The sequence below is a fragment of the Netta rufina genome (assembly GCF_964035555.1).
Source record: "Netta rufina genome assembly, chromosome: 20".
NCBI classification, from domain to species: domain Eukaryota; kingdom Metazoa; phylum Chordata; class Aves; order Anseriformes; family Anatidae; genus Netta; species Netta rufina.
In genome coordinates, this window is record NC_140144.1 from 8,916,234 (window position 1) to 8,941,235 (window position 25,002).

Here is a 25,002-nt window from a genome sequence, read left to right on the forward strand (position 1 = left end):
GAGGCTGTATCCGACCCGTTAGAGGACAAAGACCTCTTCTTCGGCTATTAGAGCACCAAGTGACTCCCAAAAGCCCCGTTGAATTCTACATCTGGGCATGGAGAATCCTTCCTGAAGCAGCACCGAGAGCCCTGTGAGCTTCTCCATTGCAGAAAGTTGGCAGGGGTGAGGTGAGGTTTTATTAGCGGTTACCACAGCCACCAATTCCGCCTTTTCCCACCCATTTCTGCCTCTCGCAGGACCGGAGGAGGTCAGCACGGCTGCAGGGACCCGGTGGCACCTTCATCACCACTCCCTCCTCGCTGCCACCTCCCCTCTCCATCCCCTCTCTCTCACAGTTTCGGGGTGCACCAAGACCCCATTTTCACCCAGGTGGAACCAGCGGCTTCTGCACACCCCAGCCCCGTCCTGAGATCCACCACCACCTCCTCGGGGCATGAAGCTCGTCCTCGAGGCCACCAGCTCGGGTTTTGCTGCTCAACAAACACCGGTCCTGCAGCGGGGACATCTCTTTGTTTATTTAGTAGCAGGAGCCCAGCGCTACGCCGTGGAAGCAAGCCGCACGCCAGGGACAAGCTAACACAGCAACAATGGCATGAAACACTTCTATTTTTTTATCCTTTTCCTACTATCACCGCACGAGGCTGCTTCTCTTAACTCTTACCTCGTTTATTAGGGGCTGTCACGAGCGGTCATTTATAAAAGAGGGCTGCAAAGAGCCGGGGGGAGGCTGGTGGCGAGGGGCGAAACGCGCCCCACGGCGGGGCGACAGCTGCTGAACAGAAACCTCTCACCGAACGGCCCACGTCCTGCTGCCCCAAAGGATCCAGCTCTGAAATCTGGATTAAAAAACCCGGCTCGGCCAGCGGGCTGAGTGGGACGATGGGGAGGAAGCCACCGCGTGGCTGTCGCGCTCGCCAAGGGATGGGTTCAAGACGAACCCGAGCGCCTTCAAGGAAAAGATTTGGGGTCCACGATGATGTTTTCTGCCCGCCCTCCGTCCCTCCATGCTGCTGCCACTTTTAGCAGCCTGCTCACACACTTGGCCTGTGTTGATGGAGAGGATAAAAGGGCGACAAGGAAAGCAGCCTTTGCTCGGCACATCTACGCCAGCTCCGGCCGCTCCCCAGCAGACCCAGGTAAAATTTTCTGCATAAATCCAACAACGCCACCGAGCTCACCCGCCGCTGGAAGTCCTGAGTCAGCACCTGCAGCAGGACGGGAAAAAACATCTGAAGAAAAAGGGTTCCCGTTCCCAGGCAGCCTCAGGAACAAGGCTCAGACGTCCTTTGGTCACGAGAGGCTCTGATCTTCAAGAAGAATTTGCTGGCTTGGGAGCAGGCGGCGCACATCGCCCACCTGCCAAACCCAAGCTGGGAAAGGGGGGAGGCATAGCACAGAAATTAAATAAATAGTAAAACACTGTGAGACAGAAAAAAAAAGAGGCTAGCAAGGGCGCAAAGAACATGCAAGATACCAACAAACACGACAAATGCCTCCGCACAGCACCTGCCCAAGGCTGTGGCCAGCAGCAAACACCCCGCAGCGGGAGCAGATCCCAGCCCCAAGAGAGACCAACACAGGCACCGGTGCAAAACACAGAGACTTTAATTAAAACCACGAGGTCGGCAGAGGTGGGGAGCTGCTCTGGGCACGGAGCAGCCCCGGGTGCTGCTGCTGCATGCGCGGACCCAGCGGGACAGGAGCAGAGCCCCCAAGGGCCAGCGGCACCGGGGGAGGTGGAGGAAGGTGAGAGACCGGGTGCCACGCTACGGGGGACGCGTCCCGAGCGGTGGGTGAGACTCAAAAATTAGCTGCTTGAAGTCCCAAAAGCCCTGGCAGGATAAAAGTGCAGAGTCGTGCAAGCAAAAGCTCTCCGCGAGCCCCGTCCCACCTCCTCGGAGGGTCCCAAGCCCGTGGACACCGTCCCTGGGGGGGGGGGGCAGGGGAAGGGAGCACCTCCCCACCTGTTTTTGGTGCTGAATTTCACATTTTTGGTGTCCTTCCCAGCATCTAGAGCATGGATGGATGTCGGCGTTTCCACCCATCCTTCTACGTGCAGCCCCAATCCCCTAAGATCACCGGGAGAGACGCGTTCCCATCCCACGGGCAGCTTTGGGACCCCCCGGCTTTAGCTCAGCCCCCATGCAGCCTCTGAAGCAGGGGGACACTTGCCAAAAAGCCACGCGGCGAGGCGAAGGGACACCGATGGAGGAGCCTGGGGGCTCTGCTCCAGCACCCCCCGGGCCCTGCGGACACGCAGATCTCCTGCCCCGCTCCCGGAGTGGATCCCTTCGGAGAGCCGAGGTGATGCGCACACATCCTAGTAACAGCTTGGCAGTAAAACGAGGCTGGAGTCTGTCGTTTTCATTTCAAATGCGCCTTTATAAAGTTGTTCCGGGCAGCTCAGGAGGTCCTGGCCCTGTCCCCCCAAGCTGCCAGCCCAGGACCAAGCCACACCACAGCCAGGACAGAAAGTTTGGCTCCAGCTCTGCAGGGACCCGCATCTCCCTGCCCTAACCCAGCCTCTCCTCCTGCTCTGCCTCCCTGAGCTCCTCGGAGAACCTTCGCAAGGAGGAGGGACCAAGACAAATGGACACAGCTCTGCTCAAACCCGGCACCAGCCACTTCTGCCCCCCCAGGTGATGCTGGCCCCGCTCCGGATCCTGGCCCCATTCCTTCCTCTGCTGCTGGTGGCACTGGGAGCGTGGTTCCTGCTGCCTGAGATCCAGCACAGCAGCACCAGCAGGCGATAAGAGGGGAAAATCGCTTTTTTTTGTTGTTTTTTCCAGGTACAAGCCGCTGTCCTGGGCTATTTAACGCCTTTTGTTTCCAGCACAGGTAGCACAAGGCGTGCAAAGCCGCATGCTCGCCCCCACGCTGCCTTCGCTCCGGGGAGGCCGCCCTGAAAGAGCTGGGATCGTGCTGCCTGGTGGGGAAAGCTCCTCGCTGGGGGCTGCTCTGGTTTCTGACCACGCAGCAGCAACCCCGACGGCCACCTCGCCCCCGCTGAGGCCAGCAAAGCAGAGAAGGAGGAGATGGGGAGCGCAGGGGGGCAAGGCTGACCCCAAATGATGCCTGAACAGCGATGACGGTGGGATGGTTTGTGCCCGTTCCCTACGGAGGGGAGGGAGCCTGAGCAGGCACGGCTCCAGCAGTGTCTTTGCATAGCCATGCCCACAGAGCCGGGGCCCTCAGCTCCAAGCCAGACCCCACAGCCCAGCAAACTCCTCGCTTCACCCGAGAGAAGAGGCGGTGGCGCGAAAGGAAGACCCAGGGAAGCTCGCAGAGGAGATGGAGGGAGGAGGGAGGTGGCTTTGCTTACCTAGGATGAGGGAGAGGTGGCACCCTGGGCTTCCAGCAACCCGCAGCCCTTCCCTACAGCTTCCTTTACCCACTCAACAACCCCAGGTGCAAGCAGAGGTGGCCGCGTGCAGGCTCACCCCCTCACCCCTCGCAGTGCTTTCCAAACCAAACAGCAACAGGAAACTTCGATGAAATTCAAAAGAGAAACTGCAGTTACCCCTGCCCAGCGCGTACACGTGTGCCTTTTCCCCCCCCTTGACACCCTCTTCCTCCCGGGAAGGAAAGCACGGGGCGATCAGCTGCAAGGCAGCCCCTCATCAAACCCCCCTCGGTGCCCGGATCGGCGGGCGCAGCAGAGCTGGGGGCGTGCAGGAGGAGCTGCTCTGGTCCCGTCTCTCGAGTGCTTGGGATCCGTGGTTTGCCCGATGGGGATGCGCAGGAACGAAGGGGCCGTGCGGCGGGCGAGGTGATGAGGAAGGGGGCGAGGGGTAGGAGGAAGAGCGCCGCGCTGCGCCTCCGCGGCCTCGGACTCCTCCTCCCGCGGCCTCCTTAGGACGTCACGGGCTGGATGGGGAGCAGGCTGCCGAACTTGAAGTGCTGGATGACGGGGAACTTCTCCAGGCACTGCAGGAGGAGGGGAAGATAAAAAGAGGGGTGAGTTCGGGAGGCAGTCCCACCTGGCACAGGCAGCCGGAGCTACGGGCTGCCCCCCCGGGCACGGGAGGAGGCAGCGAGCTCGGGGCTGCTGGCGCAGATCGGGCAGAGCAGCAGCTTGTGTGGGGGCCCAGTGTGATGCCCCCCACCCCATATTCCAGCAGGGTCTTCGCCCCAGTAACGCTTCATACTGGTGACACCCCCTGAACATCCCCTTTCACCGAGCCAGAGCCTTTTCCTTGCCGCAATTCAGGCCAGGAGCGTGAGCTGAAGAGGGATGTTTGTGTCAGCAGCTTTCTCCCTCGCCGCCTCCCAGCGCTTTAGCTGATTTCCTTTGAAGAGTTTCACCCTCCAAACCCTTGGAGAAGCACACAAAGCCCCCGGGGAGGAGGCTCTCCATGCCCAGGACAGCGCCAGCATTGAGGCACCACCTTGCAGCCACGAGGCGCTGCCCAAATCACGCTGCAGACTGGTCTTCGTCAGCCACGTCCCAGTGAGCCAAGTCACAGCCAGGCTCTGTGCTCACCTTCCTGCCAGGGGCTGTGGTCAACGAGCTAGGGCAACATTTTCCAAAACCTGCCCGACAGAGCCGCTCAGAGCTCTATTTTTGAGTCATTACGGATTCAGACCGCCCAAAAACTCAGGCAGGACGTGGAGCAGACTCATCTGCAGCCACACATCCACAAGGGTGCTGGGGGCACGGCGAACGAGATGAGAAGAGAAAGCGGCCACCAGGTAGGAGGCCAAGTTCTGCCCTCCCTAGACTGCACAATCTAAAGAAGAGATCTCCAGGTCTTGGAAAGCCTCTCTCCTGTTCCCAGACAGTTCTGGGGACAGGACTCTTACTCCACAGGAGAGGAGAAGTCCATCCCACCAAAGCACAGCAGCTATGAGCTAACAGGAGTCCAGCAACTCCTTGGTACCAGCAGCTCAGAGCCAGGGCAAGGGGGAAGAGCTGCAGAGGAGCAGCAGGAGGGTGTCCGACCCCACCAGCTCCTGGCCCTAACCAGGCAGACCTCGGGACAAAATTCAGGGCCCATTCCTCCAGGCACTCGTGGCAAAGCATGGTTCTTTCTTACCAAAGGGAGGTGAGATCCATCCCCGGGCAGCCACAGCTCTCCTTTCCACGGAGAAGAGCCTCGTGCCCTGCCTGAGCACAGCTCCTTACCCCACGCAGGGCACGGGCAGAGGAAGGCTGCCCACACGGGCAAGCAGTGGGATTTGTGCTCAGAAGCCCAGGCCTGCGGCAATCCCATTGGAAGCAGAGGTCAGACAACTTCCAAGGAAACCAAACCGCTCGCAAGCAGGCTGGAGACAAAATAAGTTCGGAGGCAGTGAAAATACACCACGGGTGTATTCGCCCTTGGGGAAAAAAAGTCATGAAAAAATTCACAAGCCTCCCAGGCAAGGCACCATCGAGAAGCAAGTCCCATAACCATCGGGGCACGTCACCTTCGAAGCCTCCCCAACACTTGGGAGCACGCAGAGGGGCCCCAATCCCTCTGCACAACCACTCAAACCCTGAGAGGAAGCAGCGCAGGACGGTGGTGATGTGAAGGAAGGACGGGGAGAAATGAATACTGGGGATGCTGACAGCTGGAAACGTCAGCCCAACTGGCTCCAAGGAGCCCCACGGAAGACCAAACTGGTTTGGGCTCCTGATGAAGAAACTTCACCAGCAGTTGGAAGAATGGGAAGGAACCCGTGCCAGTTCGCACATCGGCAGCACGAGAAGAAAGGAGCGGAGACACTTCTCCTCCTCCTCCCCTCTCCAGCAGGACTGGCAGAAATGGTGTGGATTATCAGAGGTGCCAAGAGGATCCTCCTTGCACGGAACTGCCGCAGCCAGCACCAGCTCGACGGAGGGGACAGGCTTTTTCTATTCTTCCCATCAGCCCAAACACGCTGAAGTCCTGGCTTGAGACTCAACTGGGGAGTAGCTTCGTGCATCGAGTCCAACCTTTAAAGATGGAACTGGGACTGGATTAGTTACAATGGAAAGTATTTCCCGTCTGACTGCAGTAGAGAAGGAAAGGTCAGGAGACTCAAAAGCAGGCTCAGGGGAAAAACATCAAGGCTGCTGCTTTAACCACACTGTTCTGCCGACTTCTTCACTCGCCTTTGAAGGAGAGAACAAGAAAAGCCCTTGCACTTCCAAGCTAACTCTTCTTCACCCATTATATTTATATTATAAATAGGCACATTTGAGATTTCATAAACACGCAGAGCAGAAGACACGCTGCCTTGAAGCTGCTGCCTGTCCTCAGACCCTGCAGCAAGCACGCTGGAGGGCCTGGATCCAGGCAAGAGCACATGGCCGTGCCTGAGGCTCGTGCTGGCTGTTTAAAGTCATCCCATAGCGGGGATGGTGAAGGGACAAAGCGCCCAGACTGCGCGTTAAACAAACCAGGCCTGGGAAATGCCCCACTTCTGCCAAGTGGGAGCGAGCCTCCCATTTCTGCTGGTCTGCTCCTGGTGCTGAGCCCTCCTCGGTCACCCCCAGACGTGTCAGGGAGCTGGACCATTGGAGCCTCCATCCTCAATTTCACCTGAGCTAATTGCAAACTGTGATCAGAGGGCGTAGACACAGGTAGGAAGGAGAGGGTGAGGAGGAAATCTCGCTCTCAACGCTAGCCAGTCAGCCAAAAAAGCAACTTTACAAACCCAAACCCTTCCCCTCTTCACTGCCACAAACTGATTCCTCAGCAAGCCTCCCTCTTCTTCACCCTTCCAGGTGAACGCAGGCCCCGTGCAGTGCCCAGAGAGGACTCTGCTGCATCACGGCCATCACTTGGGATTAGTCCTTGAAGACCTGCAAGTGTTTTTGGAGGAAAACGCTAAATTTGAAGTCACGCAGCAGTTTGGTTGAGTCAACGTTTCCTGTACCTTAGCCTAAATTTGTTGTTCTCACTCTTCCCAGCAGCTTTTGCATCCTCCAGCATGCAAAATGGCCCCAGCACACTGCACCCAACCACAGCAGGGTGCGTGGGGAGCCTGGGGAATATCAGAACCCATCCAAAGGAGTGGGAAAACCAAGGCAGCGCAGCAGCCCTCGCTCCAGCCCCAGGATTTAGGGACCCTGTGCTTGATTTAGCAGTGCTCCCAGGGCTGGGGACTCTCTGCCAGGACCCCCAGCTCTCCCAGCAGAGCCTCCAGCTCAGGGTTTCCCAGCACAGAGGCACCCCTCGGGGGGGGGGGTCGACCCCCAGCCTCGAACTCTCCTCCTCGGAGGCCGGGAGGAAAGCTGAGCTGGGGGCGGAAGGAGCCAGCGGGCCTGGGAGTGACACCTCGCAGATTAGAGAGGTATGTGGCCTGGAACCTAAACACAGGATGTGAAGTGCAGAGGAAGGGCTGGGGGAGGGAGAGCGCCTGGGTTCGGCACAGTTAACCCCTTTGTGCGCTGCAGCCGCCCGCCCAGCCTCTGCCCCACGTCCCAGGAACGGGAGCAGAGCCCGCGGGGTGCAGGAATAACTCCTTCGAGCCCTACCTGAGGGGATGTTACACCCCTAGCAGCGGGCAGCTGCGCCACCCCTGCTCCTCTCCATCGTGTTTAACACGGCCGCTGCCTCCCCTCGGCACGAGCCCCTCGGCCGGGTCCTGCTGGAGGCCCACGCGTTGCAGTTCCTGCCCCGCTTCCTCAAGTTCAGGGTTAGCTTCGGCAGGAAGGAGAGATAAGGGACGGCCAGAACTGCCCGGTTCCCCGGGTCAGGGTTCGCCAGGAAAGCCTGGGGAGGCTGGCGGGTGGAGGATTGCCAAGCCCCGGAGGCCGCGGCCTCGCCAGTCTGGTGCGCTGCGCAGACACGGCGCGCGGCCAGGGGAGGCGGGCAAGAGGCGTTCAGCCTGCTCCGGGGCTTTTAGAAACACGGGATGGGGTTAACCCAAGCCTCCTCCAGCTGGGAACAGAGCGGGGTGGGAAGCAGGAAGGTGCGTTAAGATGCTAGACCTCGTTTTGGAGGCCTCGCGCCTCGCACCGTGTGGAAAGATGAGAAATGGCACAAGCCGCGCCTGCAAGGAAGGGCAGCCAAGGACTGGTTTTTGGGGCAAAAACGGGGCAGGCAGGAGCCTCCGTCTGCCCTGCCAAAGGTCCCTGAGCCATGTTCAGCACAGAGCAGCTGCTGGGTGCGACGGGACCCCCACACCGAGGGGCACGAGGCAGCAGAGCCGACGGGGTGAGGCTGAGCCAGGCCCCCCCCTTGCCCACGGCGCTCACCTCGGCCTTGTACATGCGGATGAGGCCCTGGTTGACCTTGGACCAGGAGGGCACGGCGCTGATGTTCCAGAGCTGGTTGGAGTGCTCAGCGAAGGGACCCGTCTTCATCTGAAAAGAGACCCGAGAGCGGGGCTGAGGCGCGGGGCCGGGCGGGATGCTCAGGCTCAGGCTCTCCAAGCGAACGTCCCCGCCGGGCCCTGCGACCCACGTGCCGCCCGATCCTGCCTCCTTCCCTCCCCTCCTTCCTTCCCTCCTGCTGCAGCCACATCGCACGAAGCCGTGGCAAATCCACCCCTGACGACATCAAGCCTTTTTCTGCCGCTTTGCTCCCCAAAACCTCCCCATGCACACCTCTCCTTTAACAGCCACGTAAAAAAAAAAAAAAAAAAAAACCAAAAAAAAAAACACCTCAGCCCCATTCTGCCCCCAGCAGAGCTCGGCTTAACGCCGTTCCTATCCTACCCGGAGCCCTCCCAGCACAGCACCGCTGGGCTTTCCAAGAAAATAATGACTCATTCCCCCTCCAAATCAACAAGCAGCAGCAGCAGCGACGGCCGCGCTGCCTTCCCTGCGTGCAGAGGGCAGCTCCTGCCCAGAGCACGAGGCCCCGGGGCGGGCAGGAGCAGAGGGAATGTGCTCCAACCCCGCTCTCCAACCAGGCTCCAAAGCTGCTTTTTGGTGTTATTTGTTTGAGACACTCCGGCGTTTCTCCTCCCAGGGCGAGGGGTTTGGAGGAGGGAGGGCAAGGAGGGGGGGGGGAGCTGCAATCAGGGACAGTCGCAGGCAGGCTCCCCGGGTAGCTCTCTCCCTTCTTCTCCGTGAACAAAAACAGACCCTCGGGGAGAAGAAGAAATATAACGCAGCCTCTCTGCCTGAGCAAAGTTCCCATGACATCAGAAACCACAAGGCCGAAGCTCACGCTAGAAAGGAACGTGGGGAGGGAGGAATCTCTTGGACTCCCGTTCTCCACTCGGGGTTGAACAACCAACTAACTAACCCCTTCCCTCCACGTAGGCACAGGCTCGATCTGCTCGGAGGACGATGTGCTTCGAGCAGGCTGACCTCGGGGCTGGAGCCCGGTGGGAAGGAGCTCTGCTGCCCTGCAAAAACCTGGCCCTGCTTTCTGGCGAGCTGGGCAGTGACTGCTGAGCCGCTGAGCCCTTCCTGCTCCCCTCCGCCATGTGTTTCCCTCGCAGATTTGAGATGAAACGGGCAGATCCGCAGAGCACAACAGCACCGGCGTGCCACGAAGTGTGGGATTTAGCACCCGTGGGCACCACGTGGCGGGGGAACAGGGGGCACGCGTGTGGCCGAGCCTGGCGTGCCGAGTTGCCGAGCACCCCCCCGGCAGGGCAGGGCTGGTTGTGTGTGTTTCGACGCCAAACCTTCCTCCAGCATCGCCATCCTCGGTGCGGGCACAGCTTGCAGCAGCCCCCCCGAGCGCGTTTTTTGCTTTCTTCCCTCCTTCCTGAGCCGCAGAGGATGAGCGGGGAGCGCGCGGAGGCGGCGAGCTCGGGCAGCCGGCCCCACCATCCAGCCCGTTGGCTCCCCGAGCCCCCTGGCACGGCCACGAGCGTGGCCCCCCTGGACCCAGGAGCCCGGCGAGGGAAGGCTCGCCTATTGTTTCAAACTGGGGCGGGAGGAGAATGGGGAACAAGGGGGAAAATGAGCTCATTTCAGCCACAAAGGGAGAAGAGGGAGAAAGCGAGCGGGCTGGGGGGGGGGGGGGGGGAGCGAGAGCGGCAGCGAGCGCGCTGCAGTCCCGCAGTGACCCCAGGGGAACGGAGTGAGTCAGAGCAGCCATATTGAGCAGGAAATTACTCACAGACGCTGCGTTCCTGCCTCTCCGTTCCCAAGAGAATCAGCCTTTTGTAAATGGTTCCTCTGTCAGTAACTGGGGGAGGGGGACGGCTGAGGCTGTGCTTTCCTGTCAGCTCCTTCCCTTCCAGCCGAAACCCGAGCCCTCCCTTCCCAAACCTCCAAATTTAGAAGCCAGATTGGAGATGAAATTCTTGCTGCCTGCCCTGGGCTCTTAAAGCAACACAACCCCGGCCGCTCCACGCCGCCCAGCCGCCCACGGAGGGGGCCCGCTGTGCCCTGGGTGCCCCCCTGGGGAGCTGGCGCTCGCAGCGGGCTTCGGTTTCAGCTGGCTCAAGAGCAGGCTCCGTGTTTTGCCCCCTACGAGGACGGTGCTGTTCAAAGAGAGCATCTGGGTGGCTTCAGGGGGTGACACACAGCACCCTGTGCTGCACTCACAGCTCAGGAACAGGCATTTGGGTCTAAAAACCACCCCCCAGATTTCCCAACACCGCTCCGGCTTGCGTAAGACTTGCTGCCGTGTCCATGTGCAGCGCGGGGTGGTGCTCGGGGAGGAGGTTGCAGCGGGTTCAGGCTGGCCACCATCCCGCCGTGTTACTTTAAGAGCCCCGAGGTTTAAACATCCACGTGGCAAAGCACCACCACCACCAGGGTGTACGCTCACATCCCTGAGACGTCACCCAGAGGCTGAGGAAAATATCTGCTCCCGAGAATATTCGCTGGGTTGAAAGAAAAACAACCTACCCTGGTCGTAGCTGGCTGAAACAAAACCTGCTCTCACGTCAGTAAAACCTCCCAGACCCGGTATGGGAGCTGCTGCGGTGTTTACTGTTTGTTTTACACCTTTAAAGGAGGGCTGTTCTCAGCTGAAAAGCTCGGAAGAAAATAATATCATTAATGTATTAAAGTCGTTAATCCCTTCCATCGTTTCGCCTGGTATTTTGTTTTGTTGTTGATTTTGGAGAGAAAGCGAGCGTTCAGGGCTGTCTCAGCACCCCCTAGTGGCAGTAACAACCTTCCCAAGCGTTTTAAGGGAGAAAAATCACATCTTAAAGGCAACATTTTTACAAAAAAAAAAAAAAAAAAAAAAGGGGAACAGAGCTTGCAGGAAAACGGATTGAAAATATCATGCCTTTGACAGCTCAGGTTGTGGCAATCCCTCAGCAGCTCACACCAGGGGTGACCGACAGGAGGTTTCCCTGCCACCAGGTGGCACCGAGGAGCTCAGCAGAGAAACCATGATTCCGAATAAACGGGGGGAAAAAAAAGAAGTGAAATTGCTCATTAAAAAAGCCTCCCGAAAAGCTACGTTTCTGCAGGCAAAAGCGGAGCGACCAGAAGCAGCCTGGTGCTGGGTATTTTAACTTCACGCGTCATCTGCGTACTGCAGGATTTTCTGTACACGTAAGAAATGTGTTTTTATGGTTTTTAAGAGGCTAGTATGCTGTCTTCACGTTACAGATGCCCAAAATAAAATAGATCTGAGAGCATCTTGGCTCCTGCTTGCAGCGAGGCCGAAGCAGGAGCAGATTTCCTGTCCTCAGCTCAGCCCCTTCAGGCAGTGCCTCTCCCCTGTCCATGGCATGATTTAAATCTGCACCGAAGGTTAAATCCTGCGAGGTGCTCAGCACCAACGAGCCCTACTAGATTCAGCAGGGCTTGATGCAGCATCTCCTGGGGTTTGGGCCAAGGGCTCCTATGAAAATTTCCTACGGGAAAGGGTAAGTTCGTATTCTGCAACCTCCCTTCTCATCTCATCACTAGATGAGAGAAGGGAGAGGGGGGGAAAAGCGAAGAGAACAAAGGGGAAGAACCGCACTCTGTCCTTCAAAATTAATCCCATCACCTCTCTCTTGCCAGAGACAGGAAATCCCTCACCACAACAGAGCATGTGGTTCTCCCCTCCCTACCCAGACCGTGCAGTAGGGGGGGGGAAGATAAAAACACAGGCAGGTCGCTCGCTGCAGCTGAGAGAAGGAAGCTGCGAGCTCCTGCACTCAGAAACATCGCCCGTGGATGGGAACAGGCAGAGCATCGCCAGTCCCTTGCCCAAGGACCCCAGAATACATGAGCAGAAACACGGTCCTGATCCTGGTCCTGATAACAGCTGGCTGAACCTCAGCACTCTCCCCCCTCCGGATCGTTTGCAAGAAAAGGCACATTTAACGGGCAACTCCTGGCAGAATCTGCTCAGATCTGGAGGAGAACGAGCTGCACGGAGGTATGGGAGCCTGCCCTAAGCAAGGGGAGGCCCAGGACCTGCCAGGCAGCGCCCAACAACTGGAGGCAAGGGAGGTTATCTTGGCAAGCCCAGCTGTTTTGCAGCTTTCACTTCATCTTCCTAGCACACTTACAAGCACCAGTCTTCTCCATCCAAGTTCCCACTGACTGATCCAAGGCTATTTGTTTGATATCCACAACCCATCCGGCTTAATTCCGCTTTCCCTTCAATATCTCTGTTTCAGCTCATTCAAGGAGAGCACCTCAGACACAACAAGGAATCTTCCGCGCACCTCCACGAGAGCAAACCCAGGAGGAAGAGAAAACCACAGCCAGAACTGCCTGTCTCATGTCAGGAGCACTTCCCTGTGGGACAAACCTCACCTCTGTAATGAAGAGGATGCACTCCAGGAACATGAAGTCTTTATGGTTTTCGTTTACCACCTTCTCATCAACAAAGTGGCGAGGCTCCAGGTTCGGATGGTCTGAAAAGAGTAAAAGACAGTAGGAAGTGAGCTGTATGGCACCCCTTTCTGAAAGCACATTCAGTTAGGTCTTGTCCTGTCCCTCCTTCACAAGAAGGATGATTCTCCCACCACAGCTTTTCAGGAGTCAGCACAGAGCTGCTCCCTTCCACCTCCTCTCCAACTCTAATGCCTTAGCAATGAGAGCAACTGGTAAGCTCTCCAGGGCAGAAAATGTGTTTTCTAGCACCAAAAACAAGGCTCGCCTTTCAAAAAGCTTGTAGTACTGCAATAAAGACAGCTGTACTGCACAACGAAGCCTTCCATCTCCCAACCTAGGCAACCAGCTTTATTTGGAAAGCTGAGAAAAAAAAAAATCCAAGCCCCAAGCAAACCCTGGCGCTGTAATACACAAATTCGACACATTTGAATTTAAAAGTCAGTCCCAAGCCCCATCAGCTTTGCAACCCAGACAGACAGGGCAGAGGGCAGGCTGGGACACGAGCAGATTTTTATTAGTACCTATCAGCTGGGAACTGCCCCATATGAAAGGTAGGAACTGGAAGTCATCCAAGCCCCAGACGCCCTGGCTGCCAGCAGGCTCCATCCTGTAGGTCTTCTGAAGTTTTCGCATCACTTCTAGGTACCTGATACCAAAGAGAGGAGTTAAGACAAGGCTGCCTTCTGGACTCCAAACACAAAATCCAGACCTCTCCCTTTGCCAAACACATAGGGAACCCAAACAGACAGACTATTGACTCTTGGAGGGTCCCAAACCCACTTTTGGGCACAACAGAAAACCACGATTCGAATTTAGCAGCTGAGGGAGCACCAGGAGGAAGCCTTGAGACAGAGCAAGGGACTCAGGTTAACAGAAGGAAAACGATGAGCTGCCAGCACAATGCCCACTCGGATGAAATTACAATCAATGGGCATTCAGCATCACCTCTCTCAAACGAGATTTCCAAGCCTTTGTAGCTAGAGGGCTGGTGTAACCAACCCCGTTCTCTTCAGGCTACCTGAAGAAACATCAGCTACCCCCAAATCTACCCACGTGTGAGGAAGGGGACTCACAGCCTGTTTCCATTACTCAGCTACAAACACCAGAACGCTCTGAGGGGATGGGAAACAAGATTTTGCCCGGGGGAAGAGGCTGGAAGTGGGTGATGCTGGCAGGGTAATAGGAAAGCAACAAATCAGCTGGGCCTCAAGCTCCACCAGAGAGAGCCGATGCCAATAACATTCTGCATCACCTAGCCTTTCACACCCCACATGGAATTTTCTCTCCTCATTGACTTACAGGAGGATAAGAACAATCAGCTGGGCAAAGGACACAAACTGTAGCATTTGCGAGTAGGGCCCCCAATATGTTGCAGTATATAGGATGTATATTCAGCTCCTCTGCCACAGAAAGCAGCCTGACAGCAGGTATAGTAGCAAATGCCAGCACTTCTTAAAAACTGTGGCCTTGGTTTTGTTTTTACACCAAATTCACTAAGAAAGCAAGTGACAGGCATTTATTTCATCTGCAGTGTCTTATGTCGGTGCAGATCTGCCCCCACCCCCACTGTTATTTGAAAACATTGATACTTCTCATGCCCCTCCGTAACTTGCAGAAGAGCTCAGAAAGCTTTCTGCCTTACAGCAACCACTCCTTCCACTTTTCAGGTGGAAAATTAAAGCTGGAAGTACTGCTGAAGGAAATTGTTTCCATGCCACCAAACAGCGACGCAGCTGGGATTCGATCTCTGGGCTCCACACGCCCAGTCCGCTGGTTTCATCAATACCAACTCCAGCTCCTGGGCTGGAAACACATCTAGAGGAGCAGTGGAGGCCTGGTAGTTTCACATACTATTTCTTTCAATGCCTGAAGAGATGTGAGATCAGCTGATCAGATACTGTTGTTGATCACAAAGCACAGGACTTCACCCACGTACCTCTGCAGAGCTCAATCCCTTGCACCTGACTGAACTGACTTCCCAGAAAGGCAGCCAGCCTCTAAAAGAGGAGGTGCTGTCAGCCCTTTGGGAAAGTAAAAGTACCTCTACCTCCTTATTTTGTTTAAATTTGCCTTCTGTTTTCTCATTCTGCCCTTCTGTAGGCCAGCAAGCCCTTCAGCACTCACGCTCTCTAATTACGTGTACGGCTTCATGGCAGGTCCTCGATTTTCACAGCTCACACCCCAGGAACAGGATCTTGTTATCAAGATCTTATCTCCTAACTTCCAAATGGGTGTGGATGAATGGAAGAAAGGGGGCACGATCAGCCCAAAGTACAGGAAGGGGCTGGTGCACAGGACAGCTCACACACCTCAGACAGCTGCAATGGGACAGCACCTGAGGTGTGCCCTCAGACAGCCCGATGTTTCCAGCCCTTCTCCCTCTGTTACCTCACCTGTTAAATACTTTAAAGACAATGGCCATCTGGTCATCCACTCTGAGAACACCGATTTTGCAGAGGCAGCAGAGGAAGGCTGCAAACGCAGCTTCGTGCCCTGGAGTAGAAAGAGATGAGAGGTGATGCCGGTGCTCCTGGTCCACAGGACAACCCCTGTGGGCACCACAGCAGCTCCTCAGAAACCCCAGCAGTCCCATTCCCCCAGAAAAACCCCAGCCAGCTGTCCCTAAGGTGCTACCTTATCCTATTAAGGACAAGAGATGACGGTATTTCATCCCCACGTAGTACCCACCCAAAATATATCTGCTAGATAACTGTAGGGTTGCTAGTAACTTTGAGAAAAAAAAAGTTCCTGTGGAAAAACAGCTCCAGCACTGGGTGTGCTGGGAGCAAGGCAGGAGCTCAGCACAGCAGGGGAAGCGGAGCGCTGCAGAGTCGTCTGCTCAGAGGATGTGAGCGAACCTCACATCTGCAAGTAAACAGATTTCCTCCCACTTCAAAAATATCTGTGTCGGAAGGATGCGGATCCCGTGACGCTGCCAGGAACAGGCCGTCCCAGAAGGTACCGGGATCTCTGGCTGACCCTCAGCAGCTCGGTCCCCCGGCTAACAGCAGGGAAAGCAACAACCAGCAAAAGCAGAGCGATGTTTTTTTGGTGGAAGGGCTCACAGAACAAGGAAGAGCACGAGATCAGCAGCTCCACGCTGTAAAGTGCAGCTCCCAGCGTACGAACAAAGTGTACCCAGGGTCTAGGCACTGCGAGTCAGGACACGGGACACAGGGTCGGGACACGCAGGAGGGGAGGAAAGGCTGAATTTCCTTCCCCAGGCTGACAAAATCCCAGCCCGTGGGTCCCTTTCCAAAGACAACATCTCCCCCTGGTGCTGGCGAGTCGCAGCTCTCCTAGCAAGCGCTGCTCAGCCTCCAGCTCTTCAGCCTTTCACCCACGTCCTCCTCCTCTTCCTCTCCTTGCCCCGGTCCATGTTTCCTTGCACCCACAATATCCTGCTCCCCTGCCACTTGGTGGGGACAGCCCTGTCAGCACACCTGTCCTCCAGAGGAGCAGAGCGTGGCTTCACACCAACGAGGCTGGATTTGCCTGCGCAATCACTCCAGCCCGCAATTCCTTACCCTTTTTGGTGCAAAATGCTTCAACGTTCACATTTTCAAGTCCCCCTGTAAGCAGCGACGTCACTTCAAGGCAGCACCAGACCTCGAGCGCTTCCCGCTGCCCACAAACTTGCTTCCCAGTCTGCTCACAACCCCAGCAATTATATTTTATCCTAAATGGCCCGTCGTGGATCAGCCGTGTGATACAGCTGGATGTGCTAAGGCTGCTCCTACAGCCCCGCTCCCAGCCCCAGCTCTCTCCCAGGCCCTTTGGTCCTAGCCCACTACGAACGTAGGGGTGAGGAGGAAGGTGTTTGCAGCAAGCTGGCACTCTAAAGAGTTGCTAAAACACATTTAAATGCACGCAGGGACAGGCTTTAAAGGGTTGCTACCCAAGGAAGACCAGCCGTGAGCCAGGTACCTGTGCCGTAGTCGATGCGGGTGGAATTCCCCACAGCCTCCTTCAGGTACACGGCCACTTCTGGGGCAGCACTGGCCAAATGCTTGGGGATCACCGCCGCCACCAAATTTTCGGCTTCCTGGAAGACAGAGAAGGCTCCCTGAAGTGAGTACAGACCTGTCACAGTCCCCAGGGGCAAGGCGTCCCCCCCTGCTCACACACTGCTGCAGAAGGGGAGCTGCAACGGTGCCCTCCTCCAACAGCAAGGGTCAGCGTGACTGAGGAGCGAACTCTCCCGCACAGAAATCACCTCCAGAGCTGGAATAATTTTGCGAGAGCTCCCTGTAACGCTTACGCAGGCCGCCTGCATCCTGCAGAACAAAAAAAACCCTCCACCACCCAGGTACATCAGCCCTTCCTGGGCCATCTCCAGGACGAGCAGCAGAGCACGCGCAGGGACATCGCTGCCTGGGCTCTGCCAGTGCCACCCCCAGAGCTCGGCGAAGGAAAAGCACTGAGCTGAAGGAAGTCAGGCAGTTTCACAACCTTCCTCTGATCTTCTCTGTCACCTATTCGGGAAGTTACAAAGCAAAGGACTCCCCTCAAGGCTCATCCAGGACTGGGAGACTCAGCCAAGAGCTTTTACACAGACCCCATGGTCCCACAAGAGGGGAGGGCAGCACCAGCAAGCGACGCGTGGCAAGGAAGAGGCTGACCCTTCACAGCTCCCCTGCGTAACACAAAGTGCTGGAGCCGTTCTGGCACCCCACCGGACACGCTGCCCTCCTGCAGGAGCTGCACTGAACATCAGAGGTGAAAGAGGCTCACCTGGTCTAGCTTGGCGTACCAGGTCCTGAAGGCTTTGTTCCCGAAGCGAGAAGGCTGATCCACCGGCGGAGTTTCATCGATCCATCTGTCGAGGGTGTTGAGGAGAGCCACCAGCTTCTCAATGGGCTGCAGGGACACGGAGAGGAAGGGGTCAGAGACATGAAACAGAACACAACCCCTCAGGCGCCACCACCCCTGCCCTGTTCTGGGGCCTTTAAAGCCCACGCCGTCCTTCCCAGGGGTGGTAAGCAGGGCTGGGAGGTGCCAATCTTCCCAAAAAGCAGAGGCCAGGCAATCCTCGTTCCCCTCAGATCACCCAGTACAAAGCCCAGCCCCGGGCAGGCTCTCCAGTCGCCCACGCAGCCTTTCATCAGCTGCAACAGCAACCGTGCTCTAAAACCTCAGGGAGAGCTGAAGCAAGCTCCCAGCTGCAGGACATGCAGGGCTGCCGAGCAGGGAGTTGCTGCCCAGTTCGGGGATCTCCAGCACAAAACCCAGGAGCTGCATCTTTGGGGTCCTGCACGTCCCACAGGGCACAGCCCAGCGCTTACAGCACGTCCTGACCGGTGGCTGGTTGCACGGTCTTGCTCAGAAACTTCCCTTCTCAAGGCCTCTCAGCCTTCTCCTGGGGTGTTTCGGGAGCCAGGAGCAGCAGAGAGGGGGTTTGCACTCGCACAGCACCCAGCTGGGCCCAATTCAACCTCCTTCGTGTGCCCTTGGTGCTTCAACCTCGTACCAGCCAGGCTGCCGGGGCAGCTCCAGCCCCACGCCACCTCGCAAATACGCTCACAAGCTGGGCAGCACCACGGAAGCCCTGGGAATCCTCGCTGCCAACCTCGGGAGCCTGCCAGGGGGATCTGGGATTCTCCTCATCCACCTCCGAGCAGGCAGAGAGGCAGCAGCAGCCACAGCAGCTGGGCAGGCCCTGGGCGATGGCGCAGGCTCCCGTCTCGAGAGGGGAATTCCTCCTTCAAGGGGGGGGACAAAGAGGACGGCAGCAGCGGGCGGCTGCTTTGACTTTGCTGGAGGCATCGACCGCGCTGAAGCCGGCTGGGTCTCCTGGGCTGCGCTTCAATCCTGCCTGCCGGGAGGACGAGCAAACAGCCGAGCCCAGCGAGTTTGCAGCCCTTGAAGCGCCACTCGAAGCGGGCAGGGAGGAGGGGAGAAGCAGAAAGCTGAGCCACCGACCCTCCCCAGCACCTCTGCTCCCCTGGGTGGTGCTCCCTGCGAGCTGAGGGTGACACAGGGGTGGGAGGAGGAGAGCCGAGCACGCAGGGAGCACAAACGACCCCGCTGCAGGCGCCCCAAGGGATGCAGCAGGATGGAGGCTGGTGCTGAGGGTCCGCACGCACCCCAAAATGCACCCCAGAAAGCCAGCCCCTCCCCGCTGAGCTGGGTCAGGTTGGGGCTCAGCCCTACCCCTTCCCGGCTGCTGCATCCCCCTCCAGTGAAGCGAGAGCAGCCCCGGCACTGGGCTGCATTAAATAATTAAATCCTGCTGGTGATTTATCCCCCCCCCCGGCACCAGCACTTCGTTACGAGCGGCTCCCCGATTCCCAACCCCTCTCGGTGCCAGCCGGGTGGTGGGGCCGGGCTCCTTCCCCCTCTCCCCAAATCCTCCTGCAGGTCTGGGGGAGGCCAAAAGCTCCCCTTCCCCATCCCCACTCGCTGGCTTTAAAGGGATTAAGAAGCCCGGTGAACGCGGGGCGAGCAGGACCCAGCTGCTGGCTCAGCCGCGCTGATAAATAATTAAAGAGATGCAGCTCGTTTGGGGCAGGCAGCCCTTTGAAAAAATAAATAAATAAATAAATAAATAAATTAAGGGGTTGGGGGGGGGGGGAGGTTATTAAAAGCAGCAGCTTCCCATTGTCCTGCAGAGGAAATTCAGGCATGCGGGGCTGACCCCAGCCCGGGGAGGGAGGGAGGGAGGGAGGGGGAGAGCAGAGCTTACGGGAACACCACCGCAGCCCCGTTTTGCCTGGCTGGGTTTTTTTTTAAGCTCTATTTTTGCTTTTACCTTTCCAGCGATCAAAGCAAGGGCAGCCGCAGCCTCCCTCCCCCCCTCCCACCACCACTCGCTCTCCGCTCTTCCCGTTGTGCTGATTTTGCATCCCCTTGACCCCGAGCCTGCCACGGGTCCCCAAAGGCGAGCCGCCCAGCCTCCTGCCGACCTGACCCGTCAGCAGCTCTCGGGAGCAGGGGCCGGGCAGGAGGAGGTGCTGAGGAGGCACTGCAGCAGCCAGGGCTGCCCGTAGGGACCCAGCCTGCTCCCCGTGGGCTCCTCGGGCCCTGCCTGGAGCAGGGAGCTGCTAAATCAGGGCTTTTGCTGCTTCCTTCCTAGAGCCAGAGCATGTCAGCGGGCTGGCCAGCTTCTCCCAGAGCCAGGGAGGCGGGTGGGCTGCGTAAAGGTGACCCTACACCTCTCACGGCCAAAATTAACCTTCCCCTCGCTGCGCTGCTCCTCGGAGCCAGGTCACAGCCCTAAAAAGCTGCCCCAGGCCCCGCACAGATCCCCAGGAGCAGCACTGCCCTCCGGGAGAAGGCAGCTCGCAGCCTGTCAGCCCCGCAGCCTCGTGGCCGAGCCCCAGCCACCCGCCCACCCCTCACTGCTCCTCGGGTGCTTCCAGCAAAGCTCCGGACGGCTTCTGAGAGCAGAGCAAGCTCAGCACGGCTCAGAAGGGGCTCAGACCCCGGAGGGTCCAGCTCTCGCTGCAGCAGGCAGCTCGGTATCGACACGCACCACTCCGGAAAGCACCAGGCTGCCTCTCTGCAAGCAGAGCAGACCACGCTCTCTTTTTTTTTTTTTTCCTTTTTTTTTTTTTTTTCCCTCCTCCCCGTGGCAAAGCGCTCGCAGGAAGCCGCGGAGGAGCCGCCTGCAGCAGGAAGAATTCCAGGAGGTCGTTCGCCAAAGAGAAGGCGTCCCCGGCGTTTGATCAGGGAGGAAGATGGGACGGCACCAAAGCACCTCGGCAGCAGGTACAGCAAAAAAAAAAAAAAAAAAAGAGAAGAAAGCCGAGCGGAGATGCAAGCAGAGGCCACAAGGGGCCGAGCCTTTAAAAGCCACGGCGAGCGGCTTGATCTACAAACGGAGCCGCGCGAGCAGGCAGCCTCATCAACAAGGCGGCCCAGGGGATGCTCCACCTGTGCCTCAAGTCACAGGTTTGTGCTCTCCCCCGTGTGAGGGTAACGGGACGTGTTCCCTGCCGCTTCCCGGGTGGATGGGATCGTGGCTCTTGTTTATTGCCTGCGCTGGAGCCGCACGTGGAGCACGTTCGTTGCAGGAGGGATCCGGACACAGCCCGGACACAGCCACTGGGAGACGGCTGGCGGCTCAGAGAGGTTGGAGGAAGAGGGATTTGTTTTCCTCCCCCTTTGTTTTGTTCGTTTTTTAATGCTTTGTTCCCCTGGAACTGCTCTGTGAGCGAGCAAGATCGTGACAAAGACAGAACTCAGAGGTGAAACACAAACAGCAGAAAGCAGGAGCGGCGTTTGCCGGCACATTCTGCCGAATTAAAGGGACAAAAGAGGGCCACAAAGCCTGCTGGAGAGGCATTCATCGCCCCTGAGCCCCCCCAGGAGCTACAAGCAAGTTTTTCATTCACACCCGGGTTCCTTGAAGGGGAGGCCGGACCTGACGTGCCCGTTTCAGACAGAAAGGAGCAGGGTAAAGATCGTGGCAGGCTGCCTTCGTACAGCAGAACGGGCTCTAGAAGCACACAGCCCCAGCCTGCTTCCCCGTCCTGCCCAGATCTTCTCCAGGCAGGCTGCTCCCAGCTGTCTGGCACAGCCATGATAAGCTCCAGCAGTAAAAAGATAGCCGAGAAGCTCCTCGCTGCAACACACAAGGGAGAACTCGTGCCTGGGACAGTTTTCCCCAAGCCTGGGGCCAGGCAGTGACAGCAGAGGGTGCCTGCCCTCCTTTCCGACACCCACAGCAGCCCCAAACGATCCTGCTGTGCCCCCAAAAGGAGAACGGGCGTTAAAAGTGGCCCAGCACCAGGCAGAGCCAGGCAATTGGCACCTGCACTGGGCAATCCTGCCTCACAGGCTGAATTTGCCCGGCTCTGTATCTCACTTCTTGGCCCCTGCAGCCCTGAGCAGGGCACCTGGGGATGGAAATCCAGCTGGGCACACCCTGAGCTCACACACAGCCAGACCTCGCGCTGCTCAGCCGTGGTGCAGGCTGAGATGGGCGCTGGTAACACAGCATGAGCACCGAGGAAGCCCAGGGACAGGGAAAAAGCCTTGGACAAGGTCACACAGCTCCCTCTCTGGCAGCAGGAGAAGCAGGAACACAACAGACACCTCAGCCTTCTGGCTGCAGCCAGCGGGGGAGGACCAGAACACCCCTGGCTGAAGCCAGGCTGCAAAAGCAGGGACAAAACACGGCCCTTCTGCATCTTCTTTCCACCAGCAGCTTCCATCCGCCTGTAACTCGCTCCTTTTCCTACCCCAGAGGCACACGGAGAGCCCCTGCATCCTGCTGGGAGCACCGCAGGCTGACGTTTTGCAAAAAAAAAAAAAAAAAAAAAAAAAAAAAAAAAAAAAAAAAGCAGAAAAAAAAAAAAAGGGAGAAACGAGTGGATCCAAACTCCCCTCCTACCTCTGAGACTTTGTAGTCGCAGGTCAGCTTCTTGCCTCTGACGCCTTCGTTCAGGGTGAGGATGAAGCCCATGTAGTCCGCGTAGGCCTGCGAGCACAGCCGAGAGGGGAGGGCGTGAGGGAGCAGCCGCGGCCTGTCTGAGCCACTGCTGTGGCACGGGAGCATCCCGGCACCCCGAGGGAGCCCTTCCCAGAGCACAGCTTCCCAGAGGCAGATGGTGACTGCACCGAGAGCTCTGCTCTGAAAATTACAGGGGGGAGAGTCCTAAGGAAGCTCACGCCGTCCCTGAAATCCTTCCCTCTGCTCCCTGCCTCTCATCGGGTCAAATTCGAAGTCCCTGGCTCTGCAGAGTCTCCGCTGTGTCCAGACATCCTGCTCTGCGCTGCTTCTCCCAGACCCATGCCATTGTCTCCCCTTTCTCCCTTCTGCTCTTCTCCTGTGTGCATGTGAGATGGAGAAACGGGGGACCGCTATTTTCTTTAAATGTGCTGCTTTTGAAGCATCAAACCCCGAGCAGCTCCAAGCCTCTGAACTGGCCAGACTCGCATGCTGCCACCTCTTCCTCCTCAGGACCCTCCTGGACAGAAATAATCCTGGTCAGGAGCAAGCCCGTGAGCCCAGGAGCCTCAGTGAAGGGAGCTGCATCCACAGCTTGGCTCGAGACCTGCCTAATTTCAGCTTCTCAGATCAGTCACCAAGCAAGAACTCGTTCCTAAGCAGCAGGACCAACAGGAGGGACGAGTCTGGGCCGTAACCCCAATCCCTCAAAGGCAGAGGGCAGAGAAGCTGCCTGCCCCACGCGTTATAAACAGAAATTACCCAGGAAATTGAAGGCCTTGGCTCTTTCCACAGAGCAAGGTGAGCAGAGAGCAGGAATCCACCCACCCTGACGCTATCAGAGGCCAGGCAGCAGGACCACGTCCAAGCTGAGTTCAAACAGCGCGGGGTGAACCCAGTTTTGCTATAACTTACGGGCTAGGCGGGGTGAAATAGCGACCAGCTTCTACTCTTGCACGCTGGCAGGGAGCAGCAGCAACGCTCACACACCCCCAGCCTCCCCCAGCCTTTGGGCTCTCCCTGGCTCACACCTTTCTGGGAACATTTGGCTGCCAGGCTCCACACCGCCTCCCTGCCAAGTCATTTTCCTACAAACAGGCAGCGACTCTCCCTCTCTAACACGGATCAATTAATTTCTCATTACTTGCCCACACCTGGTTTTCCCCGGTGGCTGTTCCCAGCGCGGGGCTGGCACTCGCCAGGTTTCCCTGAACCCGGAGCCATACCTGAGAGCGTTTCCACTTGCCCATGTCAGAAACGATGTTTATCTCCTTCTTGGGGATCATGAAGTTCTGCTGGATGGGAGGAGCCATCTCCTCCGAGGCGCCTGCGAGATGCAAGGAAGGAGTAAAACAGAGGCAGCGGAGAATTAACCTTCCCCTCCTAGAGATCAGCAGTAATTTCCCAGGAGACAGAAGGCAAACAAACCCATCCCAGCCTGCACCATCATCCTGCTGTGTCCCACTCACACAGGACCGTTTTCAATCCCCAAAAACATTCCCCTAAGGACACGTCGGGGCAGCAGAAGGCTGCGTTACGTTTGTTTTCACTCCCAAAGACACGTTTCCAATCCAGGCAGAGAGGTTTGCAGGAGCCGGCACGGACAACACGCAGCCAGTTTCGTTATTTCTGCCCAGGGAGGACAAACCTCGGGTCATGCAGCACCGAACCTCCCTGACAAACTAACCCTGCCTGGCTTTTAGGGTGCGAGGCACAAAATGCATTCCCCTAAAAGGGATGATTCCTGCAAAGACAAAGCAGGAGCGGCTCAGGAGATGGCCACAGCCCCCAGCCCAGGGGCTTGATGGGACCCAGCACCTTCCAGGAAGAAGCTACAAAGAGTATTTACAAAATTTTATGATTTATTTTAAATCATAAAGCTCGACCAGAGCACAGTTAACGTAACATTTAGTGCGTGCGCTGATCCTTAACGCAGCTCTTCCCCTGGGCATCCCAACCCAAACACGTTCCTGTAAGGACAACTTTAAGCAGCACAATTAAAGCAGACCCCGGTTAGGAAAATTGGGTGCCAATACAAATTTGGGAGTTCTCTTGGGATTAAAATTCATCATTTTAATCCTAGGAAACCCGCAGGCGTTTGTTCAGCCCTGGCTCCGCACCGGGCTCCTCCGAACCGGAGCTCCCCAGGACACCACGGGCTGCGTTGGCATCGAGGCACTCGGCAGATCGGGGGAAAGGGAACCCAAAATCCCAGGAAACGTGCAGAATCTGCCACAGATTGATCACATAACCCTCAAAATGATTCCCCACCTGAGAGCTGGCGTTAGGTTTGTCCCTGCCCATAGGGTTCCAGTAAAACCAAGGGGACAGGGATGAGAGGAACAAAATGTGAGGAATTTAGAAGATGTGTTCCTGACTTCGGGAAATTCGCCCCGTGACGGAGCTCCTTATAACAAAAAAAGGGGATTTTCCCCCCAGAAAGGGGCGCTTTTCCCCAAAAAAAGGGGGAAGCTCCCCCCGCAAAAAGGGGAGCTCCTCCCCACAAGGGCGGCTCCTCTTCCTCCAAAAGGGCACTTCTCCCCCCAAAAGGGCAGCTCCCTGCCCCAAAAAGGGAACTTTTTCCCCAAAAAGGGCAGCCCCCCCTCAAAAAAGAGGGGTTTTCTCCCCCCCCTAAAGGCAGCTTCCCCCAAAAAAACAGCTTAGCCCCCAACCGCCCCCCAAAAAAGCCGCCCCCCCCCCAATCCCCCCGAGTCCCCAGGACCCCGTCAGGGCCCCGCTCCCCCCGTCACCTGCCCGCTGCTCGCTCTCTGCCATCTTCCCGGAGCCCGGCCGCCGCCGCCGCCACCACCTCTCCCCTCTCACCCCCAGGCCGCGCTGAAGCCGCCGGCGGCCATCTTTGAGAAGGGCAGGCCGCCTAGCACTGATGGGCAGCGGCTGGAAACCGCCGGCTTGGCCCCTCCCGGCCGCCGTCGCG

General features: G+C 57.5%; 1 protein-coding gene across 1 annotated transcript; it reads right to left on the reverse strand.

Moving 5' to 3' along the window:
- Positions 1-1,585: 1,585 nt before the first annotated feature.
- PTPA (protein phosphatase 2 phosphatase activator) lies at positions 1,586-24,929 on the reverse strand. Its single transcript, XM_084299100.1, has 10 exons — positions 24,818-24,929; positions 23,294-23,394; positions 22,011-22,097; positions 17,408-17,533; positions 16,601-16,718; positions 15,067-15,166; positions 13,195-13,319; positions 12,593-12,693; positions 8,171-8,278; positions 1,586-3,930 (listed from the first exon to the last, which is right to left on the reverse strand). The coding sequence occupies exons 1-10, from the start codon at positions 24,840-24,842 to the stop codon at positions 3,856-3,858; spliced, it is 966 nt and encodes a 321-aa protein (XP_084155226.1). The 5' UTR covers positions 24,843-24,929; the 3' UTR covers positions 1,586-3,855.
- Positions 24,930-25,002: the final 73 nt, after the last annotated feature.